Genomic DNA, 14717 nt, shown 5'->3' with positions numbered 1-14717 from the left:
TGGTCATCAGTGGTGTATATATACAAATATATATAAAACCAAAGCTTATAACTCTTGACAAATGGTCTCTCAGAAATTGCTCAAAACCAACAGACTTAATTTTCCTCAAGGACAAAGTTAATCCCCTATAACAAGTTGGGCACCCTAAGAAATGTTTTCATACTTTTAGGACCTTTTAGATGCGTTTAATGATTGTAAAAGAGTGACTCGCTTACCTCCCATTCTCAAGTGGTGCCTTTGACTGGTAACTAAATTTTGGAGGGAAAAACCAAGGTTGAGGCCAGAGAAAATGCTTTCCCCAGTGCAGTAAATTCCACGGCCAAAGGAATTGCGAAACTATGTCCCTCTCCTAATTATAGCTGATTTTTAAAAATCTCCTTGGATTAGGTTATTTTATTAACATCTAGTTTCTTAAGGTATTTTTTTTCTCATCTTATTTCATTATATCTAATGCCATAACATACAGATTGTGGTTGTTTCTGGAAAATATATGATGAGATAATAATAAATTAACAGACAGACTGCACCCTACACAGCAATGCGGATCCTGGCTAGTTGAACAAGTGGGGGAAAGGATCCTTCTCCGTGGCTTCTCCAACCTTCAAAGGCTGTGGAGTACTTGCTGCCATGAATAGCGTGCCTTATAGAACTCAACCCACATGTCCTTGCCTCTTTTTGTATCCTACGCATCCTTTTACTCCAAATCAAATACCACACCCAGTATGAATTTCTTGGCCAATATATCACCTTGAAATGAGTCATGTCTCCTCTGTAGTCCAACAACAATAATTATGCATATACCGTGTTACTCAATTAATGCTGCATTCCCTCATGGTGTGTTTGTGGTTGTGAGACGTTTAAGCGTCTTCATTCATCTAACTCTTTCTGCTTTTATATCTTGTTGCTCAATTTGCATGGGAGCCCTTTGAGGAAGCAGGTCATACTGTGTGGTTCATGGTCCCATACAATGTATCACATTCACCGAAAGACCACGTGTTCACTGATCAGCACACAAGGAAGACTTCTTGGAGGCCAAAGTCATTGATCAGTACCCCGGAAGGTCAGCTGAACCGAGTGTACTTGAATTTGTGTTCTGACTACACCACTTACTTACTAGCCAAGTGAGTTTGGGCTTTAACGATGAATTTCAGCATCTATGAAACGAGGCTAATAATACAGAGCCTGCTTATTTCCCATGGTTATGAGAAACTACTAGAATAGTAACATGTGAAAATGCTTGCAGAACATAAAACAATATTACGAAGATGATGTTAGAAAGAGGCCCTCAGAAACCTCAGAGGCGTCCGTGTCTGAGCACAGGAGTGGGACTGCTGCAGAGAGAAGTAGAATTCTGGGTGTGGCTGCATCAGCTAGGACTGACAGTGAGAGTCTGTGAGGAGGGAAGGTAATGAAGCCGGAATAATCAGTGTGGCCAGAAAATGCAGGACTTTCTGTAACCTACTGAAGTGTGTAGACTTGATTGCTTAGACCAGGCAAAGTGGGCGCATGGAAGATTTTTGAACACATGCATTATATGAATCGATCTTCTCTTTGGAGAGAGAAAATCTGGTAGGTTAATTGTCCTCAATAATACCTCCTGGTGTTTGCAGTGAGTCTCCTATAAGATCCCAAGAAAAATGTTTTAAAAGAAATCGTAGTGCTATTACTTTCTGTATTTCCAATATAAGAGATTTATGTTTTTCTATATATTCCATGGATTTGAACCCCATCACTATAATATGTTGTTACTATAAACATACACTAAATATATGTAATCAATTTTTCTTGCAGTCTAGTCACTATACTGATACTGCCATGTTTTCTTAAATGAATTGAGGTAAAAGACCAGAACTCTTATAAAATCCATATCCCGAAGTGTCACGAATTAATTACATTGCATGATGGATAGTACAATCATAAATTTCTATTTTATAACTTCCATTAATAGGAAGAAATACACATTCACTCATTAGAGTCCATTTTTATTCAAAGCTATTAACCTAAAATCAGCCACAAAATGCAAATAAATGTCCATTTAAATGATATTAAATGTGTTCCAATATAACATTACTTATGAAAGTTAAGAAGGGTTACTATCTTTTTTAAGAAATCGAACTGTACAGATAAGGTAAAAAGCTAAAACCCTCTTTCCCCCTCTTCACTGCCCGGTGTCCAGATAGAGCTACGCTTGTTTATGATAGAATTTGTAAAGTGCCTTTGAAGAGCTATTTTTCCCTTTATTTAACCCTTTGGCAATAAAGGAAACAAAATGGCAACAAAAGAAACAAAACAGCAAGATGAAGGTAATTGAATCACTATATAAATAGCTATTTCTGAATTAGAAAGGAACAACTCTCTTTGCCTAAAGCAGAAATTCTGTTTTCACATTCAGATCATTTTCTTAAATTTTTTTAGAAGTATGAAAATACACAACCCTTTAATCAAAGATTTTTTTTTGAATCACATGTTACTTTATTCCACTTATTTAGGCTCTATTGAGGTAGACTTTGACTTTACAAACTGTGATTTTCGAATTTCACTTTTTAAAGTGTTTTTTTTTTCCCCTCCAACATCTTGTTAGCATCAAGTAGAAATGGGATTTGCATTTGAAACAGTAATGTTCACTATTCAGTCAGCCAAGAAGCTTCCTTCTTTTGATTTCCATAAATGTCAGTAAAAGCCTCTTTTCACCTTTGGGTGAATAGTCAATAGAAAAATCAACTCTGTGACAAATGAACAGCAACATGATTTTACATATGAATTATTTAACAAAGTCTATTTTTATCCTGGAAGGGAAAGACTTAAGGTAAAAATCAGCAGCAAATTATTAATTTACATGTATTAATATTATTCACAGAAATGCGTATCCACGGGAAGTAAAGAAATTTATATCTCATTTTTTAATTAGTTCATCTCGTAGAACTCTAATGACACCATAGAAAACTATGGAAAATTAATAAAAAGATATATAAGTAATAAACCTCATGAAGCCTTTACATCACGTTGTGTTTTCCTCTGGGTTGTGAGGGATTCAGTGGATTTTGGACCCGGAAAGTAAGCAAATTAATGTGAACGCAGTGTTTAAATCCCTTTGTCGACTTCTGTCTTCACTTCTGCCTGATGCCTCCGGACATTAGAAGGCACAAAATACTTTGCAAGTCCAGGTGGGGAAATGGACTTTAGATTCATGTCTTCAACTTCTAACTATCAAAACAGCAAGATTTTCTCAAACACAGAATAAAACCTCTTTTTTTTTTTTTTTTGGAAAACCCCCATAGTGAGTTGTTGAGGTAATAATAGCCAGTGTTCTAAGTGGCTCTATTTTCTTGGGATTACTGTATCGATGCAGTAATCTTCTTGTTAAGACCCCACTGAAAGGAGGGGATGCTGTTTGAGGATGAGAATTCCATCCCACGGGAAAGTGTCTGGATCATGCTTGTTCAAGGGTCTGCTCACACCTACTGGGAGCTTGAACGGGGCGTTCCGAGGCACCTGTTTATTGAGTGTGGATGGCGTGGCTTCCCCTTCCATGATCTTCCCTTGAGAGCAGAAAGGAGAACGTGAGGCTATAGGTTTGAGGTGGCCTGAACTGACAGAAGGTTGTAGATTGCAGATGCCGCCTGCCCGCATCCATGCCGCGCACGTGGGGGTGACTCCAATGATGCCGCCTGGCCTCGAGGGGCCGAGCAGTGCCTCCATCTGTCAGATCCCTTCAGGGGTCCGATGGTCCCAGCTCCCCATAAACTGTGACTTTCTGCTTTCCCATACCAAATCGCCAAGTGGCTCCTAAGCTTTGAAGCTTTCATACTTCTTTCGAATGTCAAATTTAAAAATAAAAAACACAGAATAATTTCCAGGTATATTATTAGATCCTCCATGGATATTGCTTTCTAAGGCTCTTTAGCTGACAGATGGTCTGCACCCTTTTCAAGAAGCCTGGGGTTTGTACCTGTAGGATCACTGTTTCCCCCGTGCCGTCCAAAGATAATAATTCTGGGCACGGGGCGTCTTAGTCCGTCCAGGCTGCTGTAACACAATGCCACACACTGGGTGGCTTATCGACAGCAGAAATGTCTTTCTCGGGGTTCTGGAGGCGAGGAGTCCAAGACTGGGGTGCTGGCACGGTCAGGGGACAGGTCTCTTCTGGGTTGCAGACTTCTGTCTGTGTCCTCCCAGGCAGAAGGGCTGAGGGAGCTCCGTGAGATCTCTTTTATAAAAGCACTAATCCCATTCTCGGGGGCTCCACCCTCAGGACCGAATCACCTACCAAAGGCCCCAACTGCAGATGGCACCACACTGGGGCTGAGGATTCCCACAGACGAATTTTGGGGGAACACAAGCATTCAGACCACTGCATAGGATAAGCTTGTTTGATCGTCTGAGGCCTTGTACTCATTGGCCACCTCGAAGTCTGGGGTGACTGTCCCACTGTCTTTCAGTGGCCCCACACCCTAGCCATTCAAAGCCATCTAGGCCTGTCTGAATTCAGGGTAACTAATGGGTCTGGGACCACCCACATCTGATGTGATTTCAGGGCAACAGAGCATTTTTAATAAGTTCCCAGGGTTTTATGGTGTTTGAAAGGGCCTTATCTGAATCTGTGACACGAGAACTACATCTCAAGTGTAAGAATTGCTCAGGGTCGGTCTGGCATTCCTTGAAGGCACTCTCTCCCTTTCCTTCCCTGTCCTTGATGGCAGTGAGGTGCCCAATGCCCCTAAGTTTATTTTTTTGAAAAGAGAAAATCTAATGTACTGTGTAAGAGGAGATTTCTACACAGAGCAAGCAAACCCAGTGAAAGAGTCTCTTTTAAAATAGCATTGGGAGGCCATAACGGAGGAGGAGTTCATGCACGTTCTCCTGGGAGGAGCCAGGAACTTTCTGCCCGCTGCAAGCCCTCTGCCTGGACTTGAGTCCTTTCTCACCAGGACACCTGAGTCCTTTGTCTTCTTTGCTTCGAAAGGAACCAACTTTTGAAACTTTCTATATCCCTAGTTTGTATCTGAACCCAACCAACCCCAGTTAAGCTAGTCTCAACCTGTTTTATATGGAGGACCTCACTAAGAACAGCCCTCGTGGCCTTTGTCTTTATGACTCTGCCCTGTCTTCCTCAGAACACAGGAGTCAGCTTCCGACCTGAATCCGACTCCCAAGTCACAATTCAGACTGCCCAAGTCAAGGGCTGTTCGCTTAAATTTTCAGCCAATTCTTTCTAGGTTGACGAGTGTGATCAACTTTCTCCCCTCTCTCCAGCATGCCCCCGGGCATTCAAGCACCACCTCTGGTTAAGCTCTCCAAGTGCACTGGGTGCCCACTGCTGAGTAGAGATTAATTTACTGACTTTGGACTCAAAAGGACAGCCCTGGTCTGAGCAAGCAACACATTCCACCTTCAGGGATTTTTATCCACATGGATCAACTTTTATTTTATTTTATTTTATTTTATTTTATTTTATTTTATTTATTTTATTTTATGATATTGTTTATTTATTTGAGAGCTGGGGGAGCAGGAGAGGGAGAGGCAGACTCCCCACTGAGCAGGGAGCCTGACACGGGACTCAATCCCAGGAGCCTGACACGGGACTCGATCCCAGGACCCTGAGATCATGACCTGAGCTGAAGGCAGAAGCTTAACCAACTGAGCCACCCAGGCGCCTCTGTGTGACCATTTTTAAATGGAAACAAAATTCCCCTTAACCCTGAGCATTTCTTAAGTTAATTTATTGTAGTGGTAATTAAGTGTAGACACACAGTTTTACATAAGGTCTCTGTATCCTTTCACCTCCCATTACATTCGTAAAACCAAAACAAATTTACAAATTCAGTATGACAAAAACCTAAAAAGAAAAAAGTTAAAGTTTCCAACATTCGTGCTAGGTATGATTTTGTTTAGCTGGGATAAAATTACTGACGACAAAGTAAAGGTGGTCCTGACTCTGATTCCATGAACTTGGGTCCATTTCTACCATCTTGTGCCCTTGGTGAACCCAAGCCTCTACCACTTCTCTTGGCTTGAACTGCTGGGAACTGTTAATCTCACCCAGGCTGTGGTATCACGTAGCCCCTTCTCGGAGGAGAATGCGCTATTCGCCTATTAAACCCATCTACCCTTTTCTCATTCGTCTGCAACGGTATCGGCAATATTCCGTGGGTCATCCTGCTTGTAAATAAAACACGAAGTTTGGGAATAGAGTCTTGCTGAGCACTAGCTTAAAAAGCAGGTATTCAAATGATCCAAAGCATGATTTTAATACTTTTGAAAAACTATCATGAAAAGAAAAATGCAAAAAAATATTAGATGATCCAAAGAACTGGAAGACCCCAGAGATTACACACACAAATCCCAATTTCAGAAACATTACATTGAACAGTTGTTTCAATTATTCACTAAAATCTGTTTATCTTGCTCCTGAAGTTCAAAGAAACTCTGGACCTTTCCTTTCTTCCTGTGTAACTTTCCTTAGTTTTAAAGTATCTGTGTGTGTGTTGCTCCGTATGTTGAGAGCTTGCTGTCGATAAGCAAGAGACTATGTTATATTTCTGTAGCGCCCTAAACTGTGAGAAGTGCTTTTATCTGGTTGACTCATCAGGATAACCATTATTGAGCCATGTTTAGGGATTTTCTCAAGTCCAAGAGCTAACAGTGACAGACTCATAAGACCCCACATTTATAGAGCACTGGCTACTTTTTTAAGGCACTCAGCAGCCCGCACACGTTACCCCTGTAAATCGTCAGCCGTTTTGTTGAGGTGGACTGTTACTGTGAGCCCACTTTACAGATGAGGAAGCGAATGGGCTTGGTCACCAGACAGTCCCTAAGTGGCAAATGGAGGACTCCAGTCCAGGGCTCGAGTTCTAGGGGCTGTGTTTTCAACCATGCTGCCTCTGCTCCAGCGAGCCCCAGAGCGCTCATGGACCGGTGATGCTTTGTGAAAGGATGAAGTCCAGTGTCACTCTTGGCACTTGTCTACATTCAAGTCCTGTGGAAACGCCTCTTCTCACCTCTTCCTTCCCCCTTTCCAACCCATGGCAACCTCATTTTTCAACAGGCAGCTCAAATGATACCTCCTCTGTGAAGTTCTCCAGACACTCCTCTATGAGCCCCGTTTCCCAGGTAAATGGGGGGGAAAGGCTTTAAAAGACTTCTTCTCCATCTCTACGCCATGTGCAACAAGTTACGACAGTTGTGTGTCTTGCATACTTAGAGTTCCTTTAGAGAAGGCTATTTGTCATAGTCCTGGAGCACAGGGATGGGACAGTGTGGACACCCAAGGGCTCATAGTATAGGACAATTTTTACATTCCCAGTCATAACACTTGCTTTTTGCTTCTGATAATGGTTTTGTGTCCAGACACTATAATATAAAACACGCCTGAAAAGAAAATAAGTGACTAGCTGTCTGAAGTGACATGGGATGGATATAAGTCTTTGAAGCAATGGTAAACAAGCTTCGAGTTAGAAGACCCCAATATGGCACCCTGTAGCCAACAAAGAAGTCGGGATAAACGAGGGGGGCGGTGAAGCCAGCAGACTCTAGCTGCTCATTGCCAGCTGTATCCCTGATCCCCAGCATCAGTTCCTCTCTTTCTGAAAAGAAATGTTTCCCTTTCAATACCAAAACTAAACTTAAAATTTCTTTTTCGTCATGATAAGTGCACTCCTTAGTCCCCATCCCGTATTTCTTTCATCCCCCACCCACCTCCCCTCTGGTGACCAGGAGTGTGTTGTCTGTAGTTACAGGTCTGTTTCCAAAACCAAAATTTTTGTTAAAAAATCATTATTACCTTTTTGATGATCATACTTAATTTATCTTGAAACATGAAATGATGATAGAGGAAGCTGTGAGGGTTTTTGTTCTCACCAATAGGACATGAAATTTAAAGAATGGAGGGACGCCTGGGTGGCTCAGTTGTTAAGTATCTGCCTTCAGCTCAGGGCATGATCTCGGGATCCTGGGATCCAGCCTGCATCGGGCTCCTCCCCGGGGAGACTGCTTCTTCCTCTCCCACTCCCCCTGCTTGTGTTCCCTCTCTCGCTATGTCTCTCTCTGTCCAAAAATTAATAAAATCTTAAAAAAAAAAAGAAATTTAAAGAACGGAGAAACACTGATTCAGATGTTTTTATAGCGTTGGGTAACATTGTGAATACTTTGCAGTGCTTGTATTTTACTTGACCATCATTTAAATAATATCCATAGTTGCACTTGTCTGCTGCTGTAAAATATTAAAGCTCTTTTACTACCTGTGACAAATGTGATTTTTGTGCCTCATCATCTAATAAATTCAATCAATTTAAATAAAGCAGATTTAACATCGTTCATCAGGGCACAGTTTTCATCTTCTGATCTTCTATTTACTGTCTCACGGATCATAATTTTTAAATGCCCTTTAAACGTCATTATGTTGCAAGTGGTGACCTAGCACGTAGCCTTACACAGAATGTTTACCTTCATTTAAGGAATAACCTGTGAAAATTCTTCTCTTTTCTTTCTTAAAGGAAGATCAACAGTGTTAGTATGTTACCATCTCATTTATACCATTCTGGCAACTATCCTTATGCACCTATTAGATTTTGCTCAATACCTATTACTCTCCATCACAGACGATACGGTTCCATGGGATCTCCCGGGAAGGGGTTTATTCTGAGCATTACTTGACTATTGCAAACATCAGTCAAATTTGTGCTTATCAAGGAAGCATAGAAAGCTCCTGGTTGATTCAAACATGGTGCTCTTCTTTACTCACTACATTATTCAAGACATCAATATCCTCATTAAGAAAATGCTTTCTAATGGTTTGGGTATAGAGGTTTCACCTTTTATAGTGTACTTGGGAATTCAGGTAAGTTTAGTAAACACTGAGAAGCTTTGAAAGGGTGGAGAGCAGTTGTTGTTTTGTTTTGTTTTTTTTCTCCAAATAGTGAAGCAGTAACTCAGGGGATTTGGGACATTTTCTGTCAAAAGCCCTCCCCACCAGCCTCCGTCAGACCGGCAGCCGTGGAGTGGCTCTAACAACGTGTTCCTGTTAGGAAGCCCTTGGCAGACGGTCACACCTCGCGTATAGTTTTGGTCATTATGAAGGGCCGCTGAAAAGCGTCTAGGATTGAGAAAAGACGCGGAATGGACGTGCTCCGTGCTTGCTGTGAGGACAGAGTTGTACAGCCCTCCGATGCCCTGGCAGGAACAGAAATACAGCGCCTGCCACCGGCCTTGGAAGAGCAACGCCAGCTGCAGGGTGGAGACATGGGTTCTGCTGGTCTAGTTTTTATGCTTTACTCTCTCTTGTTAGACCTGGCCTCCATTTGCATATTATTTTTATATCCTTCTTGTTTTCTTTTAGATTAATGGAATAGTTATTATTTCCCATTTTTCTGTATATAACTTGCTAATTATACATTCTCTCCCCGTGAGTTCTATAGTTTCACTAGAGAAGAAAGCACGCATTTTTGACTTCCTGCATCTTACGGGATGTTTGCGCCTTTGGCCATTTTCCTCATACTGCTAGAACCCAGACCCTCTAGACTCCGTGTAAGCCCTCCTGCTTTTGCAGGTTATTACTGGCGCGCATCCGGGTCCCACAGATAATCTATCGTCTATAACACATCCCAAGCATCTAACTTCTACTTACCCATGGGTTGAATTCCGGTGTCCTTAAATCTCCCTTAAGTTGCAATTTTTTCCATCCGGGATCATTTTCCTTCACCTTAAAAAAAAAAAAAAAAAAAAAAAAGGAGACTTCTGATGGCAAATTTCCTCCTTTTTATTGTCAAAAAGTATCTTTATCTCACCTTTTGAGGGGTCTTTTTATTGAGAGAATTTTAGGTTGAATTACTTTCCCAGTACTTTGCTCTGTGATTCGCTATCTGGCTTCTGCTTAAGAAGTCAGCTTTCCTTCTCATGGTTGTTCCTCTGAAGGGAATGTGGCTTTTTCCTTTGGATTTTAAAGCTTTTTCCTTTGTCTTTGTTTTACCAGGCCCCGCCTTGTGCTCTCTTGCTGTTGGCGGTGGCCTGTGTGTGTGTTTCCCTTCTCTGTGGTTTGCCACACCTCGTGAGTGTGTGTATTGGTGCCCTTTGCAAGTTTCAGAAACTTATCTCTTTGAGGACCGCCTTGTCACATTCCTTGTGTATCTTTTCCTTCTGGAATTCCTTTTATGTGTTTCTGTTCCGCTGTCTCTTCTGCTTGTCCGTCATTTCCTCTCTCCTAAGCATTTCATCACAGATATTTTAAAGTCTTTATCAACTCGCCCTAAATCCGGGTCATCTGTGAATCTGTGTTATCCTTCCATTTTTAGTGAATTTCCTTGTCTCTCTGCAGTGATTTCTGATCGCACAGGAAGCGCTGTGGGTAAACGAGCTGTAGGTGCTACAAAGAGTGCTCTCCACCAGAGAGAAGCCACCATCCGATAAGGACGCAGTGGCAAGGGAGGACGTCCTCAGTCCAATCACGGACTGAGCCATGCTGCAGACCCAGCCCGCCTCCTCTCTCCCTCTGCTCAGCGGGCCTGTTGGTCCTTTTGTTCCTGAGCTCCGGAAGAGTGCAGACGCGGCAGCTGTGCATTTCAGAGGTCCTGGCCCCGCTCTCCAGGCCGGGCCCTAATCAGGTGCAAGATCTGCAAATCTTGAAGACTAGAGACTAGTCAGGTGCTTGAAACTATGACCTCCCCGTCTGCTCCCCCATCTTATTTTTTTGCTTCTGAGGCACCTCAAACATTGTAGATTTCACTCTGCTTCTTGTAAGCTTTTAGCCCGGGGCACCGCTCATGCATGCAGCTGGAGAACTTAACAAATGTCTCTTGGGGAAAATGGCCCTCATTTGAGGGTCCTCCAATTCCCAATTTGTGTCTCTGATCTCCTACAGCTGCGACATATTGTACGGTTTCTCTTTCTTCTAGAAAGGGCTCTCTAGACCCACGGAAGAACCCAGAATAGGCGAATGTCCCAGGAGAGGGGGAAAAAAAAACAAAAACAGCTGGTAATTATCTGTTCAGAGAGATTCTCCCCACCCAGAATTTTAGTTTCCCCAGTTTTCAGTTTGCCAGAGCTATCCGATGGTCTAAATGTATGATTTTGATAATTTGTTTCTCTTTTTTTTTCATCTTTACACTGGGAGCAGTGACCTGTCATGACCTACGAAACCCTATGCAGATGTGAAGGGGTTTCTTGTTTTGTTTCTAATTAGATCAATGTGATTAGATTAGATCTGACTTAACAAAAATGATATCTCAAGGAAGTTGGGGGGAAAAATCAGCTGAGATGGTAAAATATTCTTCCATCGATTACATACTCTCTCATAAGAATAAATCCTGTGACAGTATTTTTCGCAGATTGCTACTATGTGCTGAACGTGGGCCAAGGAACGTATATATGGGTGCTCGCTATCCGTACTGATCGAGATTGCAGCTAAAAGTAATCGCCAAGTGCACACGAGAAAATAGAGGAGCTAAGATGAGCAGTGAAGGAGGCATCCGGACTCCGCGGAATCCCACGTAGGGAGAGGGAACAGCGTGGCTTAGGGACGCTGGGCCTTAGCACATATCGGCTCCTGGACAGCTGTGTAGAGAAATACTTCAGAAGACAGCCTCCGGAGCCTGACTGGTGGTTCCAGCATTTTCCATGTGACGTCCTTAGGCCCCAGGACCCTCAGCTGCTAAAGGCGAGCTGGCAGTGCTGAGGGAGCGCGCAGGGGGACCGCTGAGCTCATGCCTCTGAGGCGCTTCGAGAAGTACCTGGGACCTAGTTAGCACTCTAAAGTGTTTATTACAAAAATATATGTGACACCCTCCTTTCTTGGCTCACTTCCCTGAGCATAGAGTCGGCCTGGCTTCCACAGGAGCCTTCCCAGCCGGGGGAGGCCTCGTTTCCAGGTCCTTCTGGTGCAGTCCCGGACACGGGAGAAACAGCCCCTCTCGGGGGGCGTGCTGCGTCGGCACGGATTCCTGGAGGTGCCTTCAGGACAGGACAGTCACAGGCCTGTTTTCCACACTTACGGTTTTTTTCTTGTTGTCTGTACATTCAGTTTAGGGGACCCCCTTTTGCTAGCAGCCGGCTCCAGAAATCCAACTATGAACTGCAGATAGGCTTCCCGGCTTCTGCGGTTTACCCCCACGTCTCCACATTCTGCCCATTCGTGGATTCTAGCTTTAAGGTCTTCTTCCACGGGTAGACGGTTGGCTCGGGTGTCTGGTTAGGGTGTTGGTTCTAGAACTGGGCCACTGATGAGCCTTGCTGCCTTCGAGTGACTGCTTTCACGTAGGAGCCAACCGCTGCGCTCTGCTTTCATTTCTTCTCGTTCATTTCATGGGGTGGCTGGAAGGGGTCTCAGAACAAAGCCATAGGTACTTCAGAAGTGGGTTAGGACGTCTCGTCTCTTCTGAATTCTCCCCAGTATTCCCGCTGTGATGCCCCGCACACTCGCTTTAGGATGGCCACAAAAACGGTAGCCTAAGGAAGCGAGAGGAAGAAGCCCGTACAATTGCACGTCACGATGCTCCCCTGCAAATGTCCCCTAAAGTTCTGTCTCTGCGGGCACAAGGTCAGAGAGCACCCAGCTGCTGGCTGAGACCCCTGTTTTGATTTGCCGCCACAAACCAGAGCACGTGTGGGCGGCCGGTAAGGCTGCAGGTGTTTTCAAGTGCAGATGACTCGGCTCGTACTGCAGAGTGGGCTGTCCTGTCCTCACCTACCTCTGGGAAACCGGGTCTGTGTGAGTGTGGTTCTCTGTTAACCCTGCCGGGGATGGGCCCTCTGGAGTAGCCCCACCCCTGGGTGGGCCCATGGTGGTCGGGAGTCCGTCATGCTCCCTTAAGGGCTGTTGACTAGTACCGCACAGAGGACCCTAGAATCGGGCCAAACTTGAGAAACCCAAAAACCTCTATGACAAACAGCCTCACAGTTGTGATAAATGAGGAAAAAGTATGAGAGGTCCTAAGAATGTATGTCCTAATAGAGGGCAGAGGGCACACAGCCATGTGCCCGCTTCTGGAATCACCTGGAGGCTTGTCTCCGTGGCCAGTGTCTCTGTCCTCCACCCTTTGCTCTGTGCGCCACTTTCCAGCCCACCCGGATTGGGGGCGGTGTCCCACTGCAGCGGCACCTGCAGGCTTGGTAGCCGCGCCCGCACACCCGGGTGCGGCTCTCGCCCCCCCCCCTTCGCTCACGGCACCTGCTGCTCCAGTCTCCCCCTCTTCCCTCCCGCAGGTAATCCACCAGCTGCGGCTCTCGGAGAACGAAAGCGTGGCCCTGCAGGAGCTCCTGGACTGGAGGCGAAAGCTGTGTGAGGGGAGAGAAGACTGGCAGCACCTCCTGCAGCCCTCGGAGCCCAGGGCGCCTCCCCCTCCTCCCTGCAAGAAGCCCACCCTGGGGAAGAAGCCAGAGGGGGCGTCCTGCAGCCGGCTGCCCTCGGAGCTGTGGGACTCCAGCATGTGAGGGGCCGCGCGCCGCGGGTGCCCCGGAGGAGCTGCGCGGTCCAGGCCGGTGCTTCCTGCACGCGTCTACACAGGGCGGCCTGGGCTCCGGGCAGAGGCCGCCGGACTCCGCGTGTGCGCGTGCGCGTGTGCGTGTGTGTGCGTGTGCAGGTGCGTGTGCTTGTTCGTCCTCGCCCTTGGGTGGCGCGCTCTCTGCTTCTCAGGCCCCGGGGCCCTCGGGCCCTGCGGCCTCCACCGCAGAAGCGCGGGGACAGCGCCGGCTGGGCAGCGGAGGGGCGCGCAGGACGGTGTTTCTTGTTCGCCCGCCGCTCTCCCCGAATACACTCTCCACGACCGACGTCTGATTTCTTTGTAGGTGGTGTGTTTTACTGGCATTACAGTCCTGATCATTATTTACATGTTTTTGATCCTGTTTTATAACTTTATGCAATTGGTGGTGCTCCCTTCAAAACACAAATTTAAAACAAAAAATCATTTCTAGAATTTTCTTTCCTCCCTATTTTTTCTTTTTTTAAGCTAAAGGACCTAACCCCCTCGAGACTACGTCATTGCTTTAGCTTCGCCAGTGCCAAGCCTGTGCACGCATGGACTGAGTCCCGGGTCTGCGTCCCGCTGGCCGGGGAGACACATCCTTCCCTGGCCGTGTCTCTGCTCCTTGCGGACGCCTCGGCTCCCGGTGGCACCCTCGCCTACGGGAACTCGGTGGAGCACGCGGGGCTTCACCTTCCTGGCTGGCGCTGTGACAGCATCCCCTCGGAGGGCTGCCCAGTCCGAAGGAGCTCTCAGAGACGCGCTGCTCCGGGCAGTGACGCCGCATCCGAGGGTGCCCGTCCCCTCGGAGCCGCGCTGCATGGCTCACCTGCTGTATCTCCTCACCCTCCCGTAACACAACCGCCCCGTTTATCCGTGTGCTTCTGCGGCAGTCGAGAAGTCCTCAGCGGTGCCGTCAGACCATGGGGTCCTGCTGCTTGGAACTTCGTGTTCATGCCAGCCTTTGAAAAGCCACCGTACCAATAAAAGACACAGCTACGGTCTTCGGCGGTGTTCTTTATTCGCGGCTGCTGCTATCTCCCTGGCCCGAGGAGCGGGGGCAGTGAAGCGGTCTTGTCCCCACGGCCCGCCTGCCTCTGTGCTCTCAGCCCTCTGCAGGCTTCGGGCACTAGGGGTTTATTTTAAAATAAAGGTTTCATGATTATTCAGGTATAACTGCCATGCAGGCAAATGTCAGTTTTAAGAATAATATGTTTGTCATTTAGAAATAATTACAGGCTGCCAGATCCAGAAACGATTTACATT

General features: G+C 45.7%; 1 protein-coding gene and 1 long non-coding RNA gene across 3 annotated transcripts in view; one reads left to right on the top strand and one right to left on the bottom strand.

The window, feature by feature from the left end:
• The window catches only part of MYO16 (myosin XVI), a 580200-nt gene extending 565745 nt beyond the window's left edge, over positions 1-14455 (top strand). For both annotated transcript variants that reach the window (XM_045772942.2, XM_087864977.1), the window contains exon 35: positions 13195-14455. In XM_045772942.2, the coding sequence (XP_045628898.2) occupies positions 13195-13422 (228 nt within the window). In that variant the 3' untranslated portion in view covers positions 13423-14455. The remainder of the gene's footprint in view (positions 1-13194) is intronic.
• Positions 5598-10322, bottom strand: LOC148109320 (uncharacterized). Its single transcript, XR_015725886.1, has 3 exons — positions 9786-10322; positions 9626-9700; positions 5598-7586 (listed from the first exon to the last, which is right to left on the bottom strand). It is a non-coding gene; the product is annotated as an uncharacterized LOC148109320 (long non-coding RNA).
• Positions 14456-14717: the final 262 nt, after the last annotated feature.

This window comes from Ursus americanus, chromosome 10 (genome assembly GCF_024610735.1).
Source record: "Ursus americanus isolate L20-20 chromosome 10, mUrsAme1.1.p, whole genome shotgun sequence".
NCBI lineage: Eukaryota > Metazoa > Chordata > Mammalia > Carnivora > Ursidae > Ursus > Ursus americanus.
Note: the sequence above shows the minus strand (reverse complement) of the source record. Positions and strands in the feature narration are given on the sequence as shown.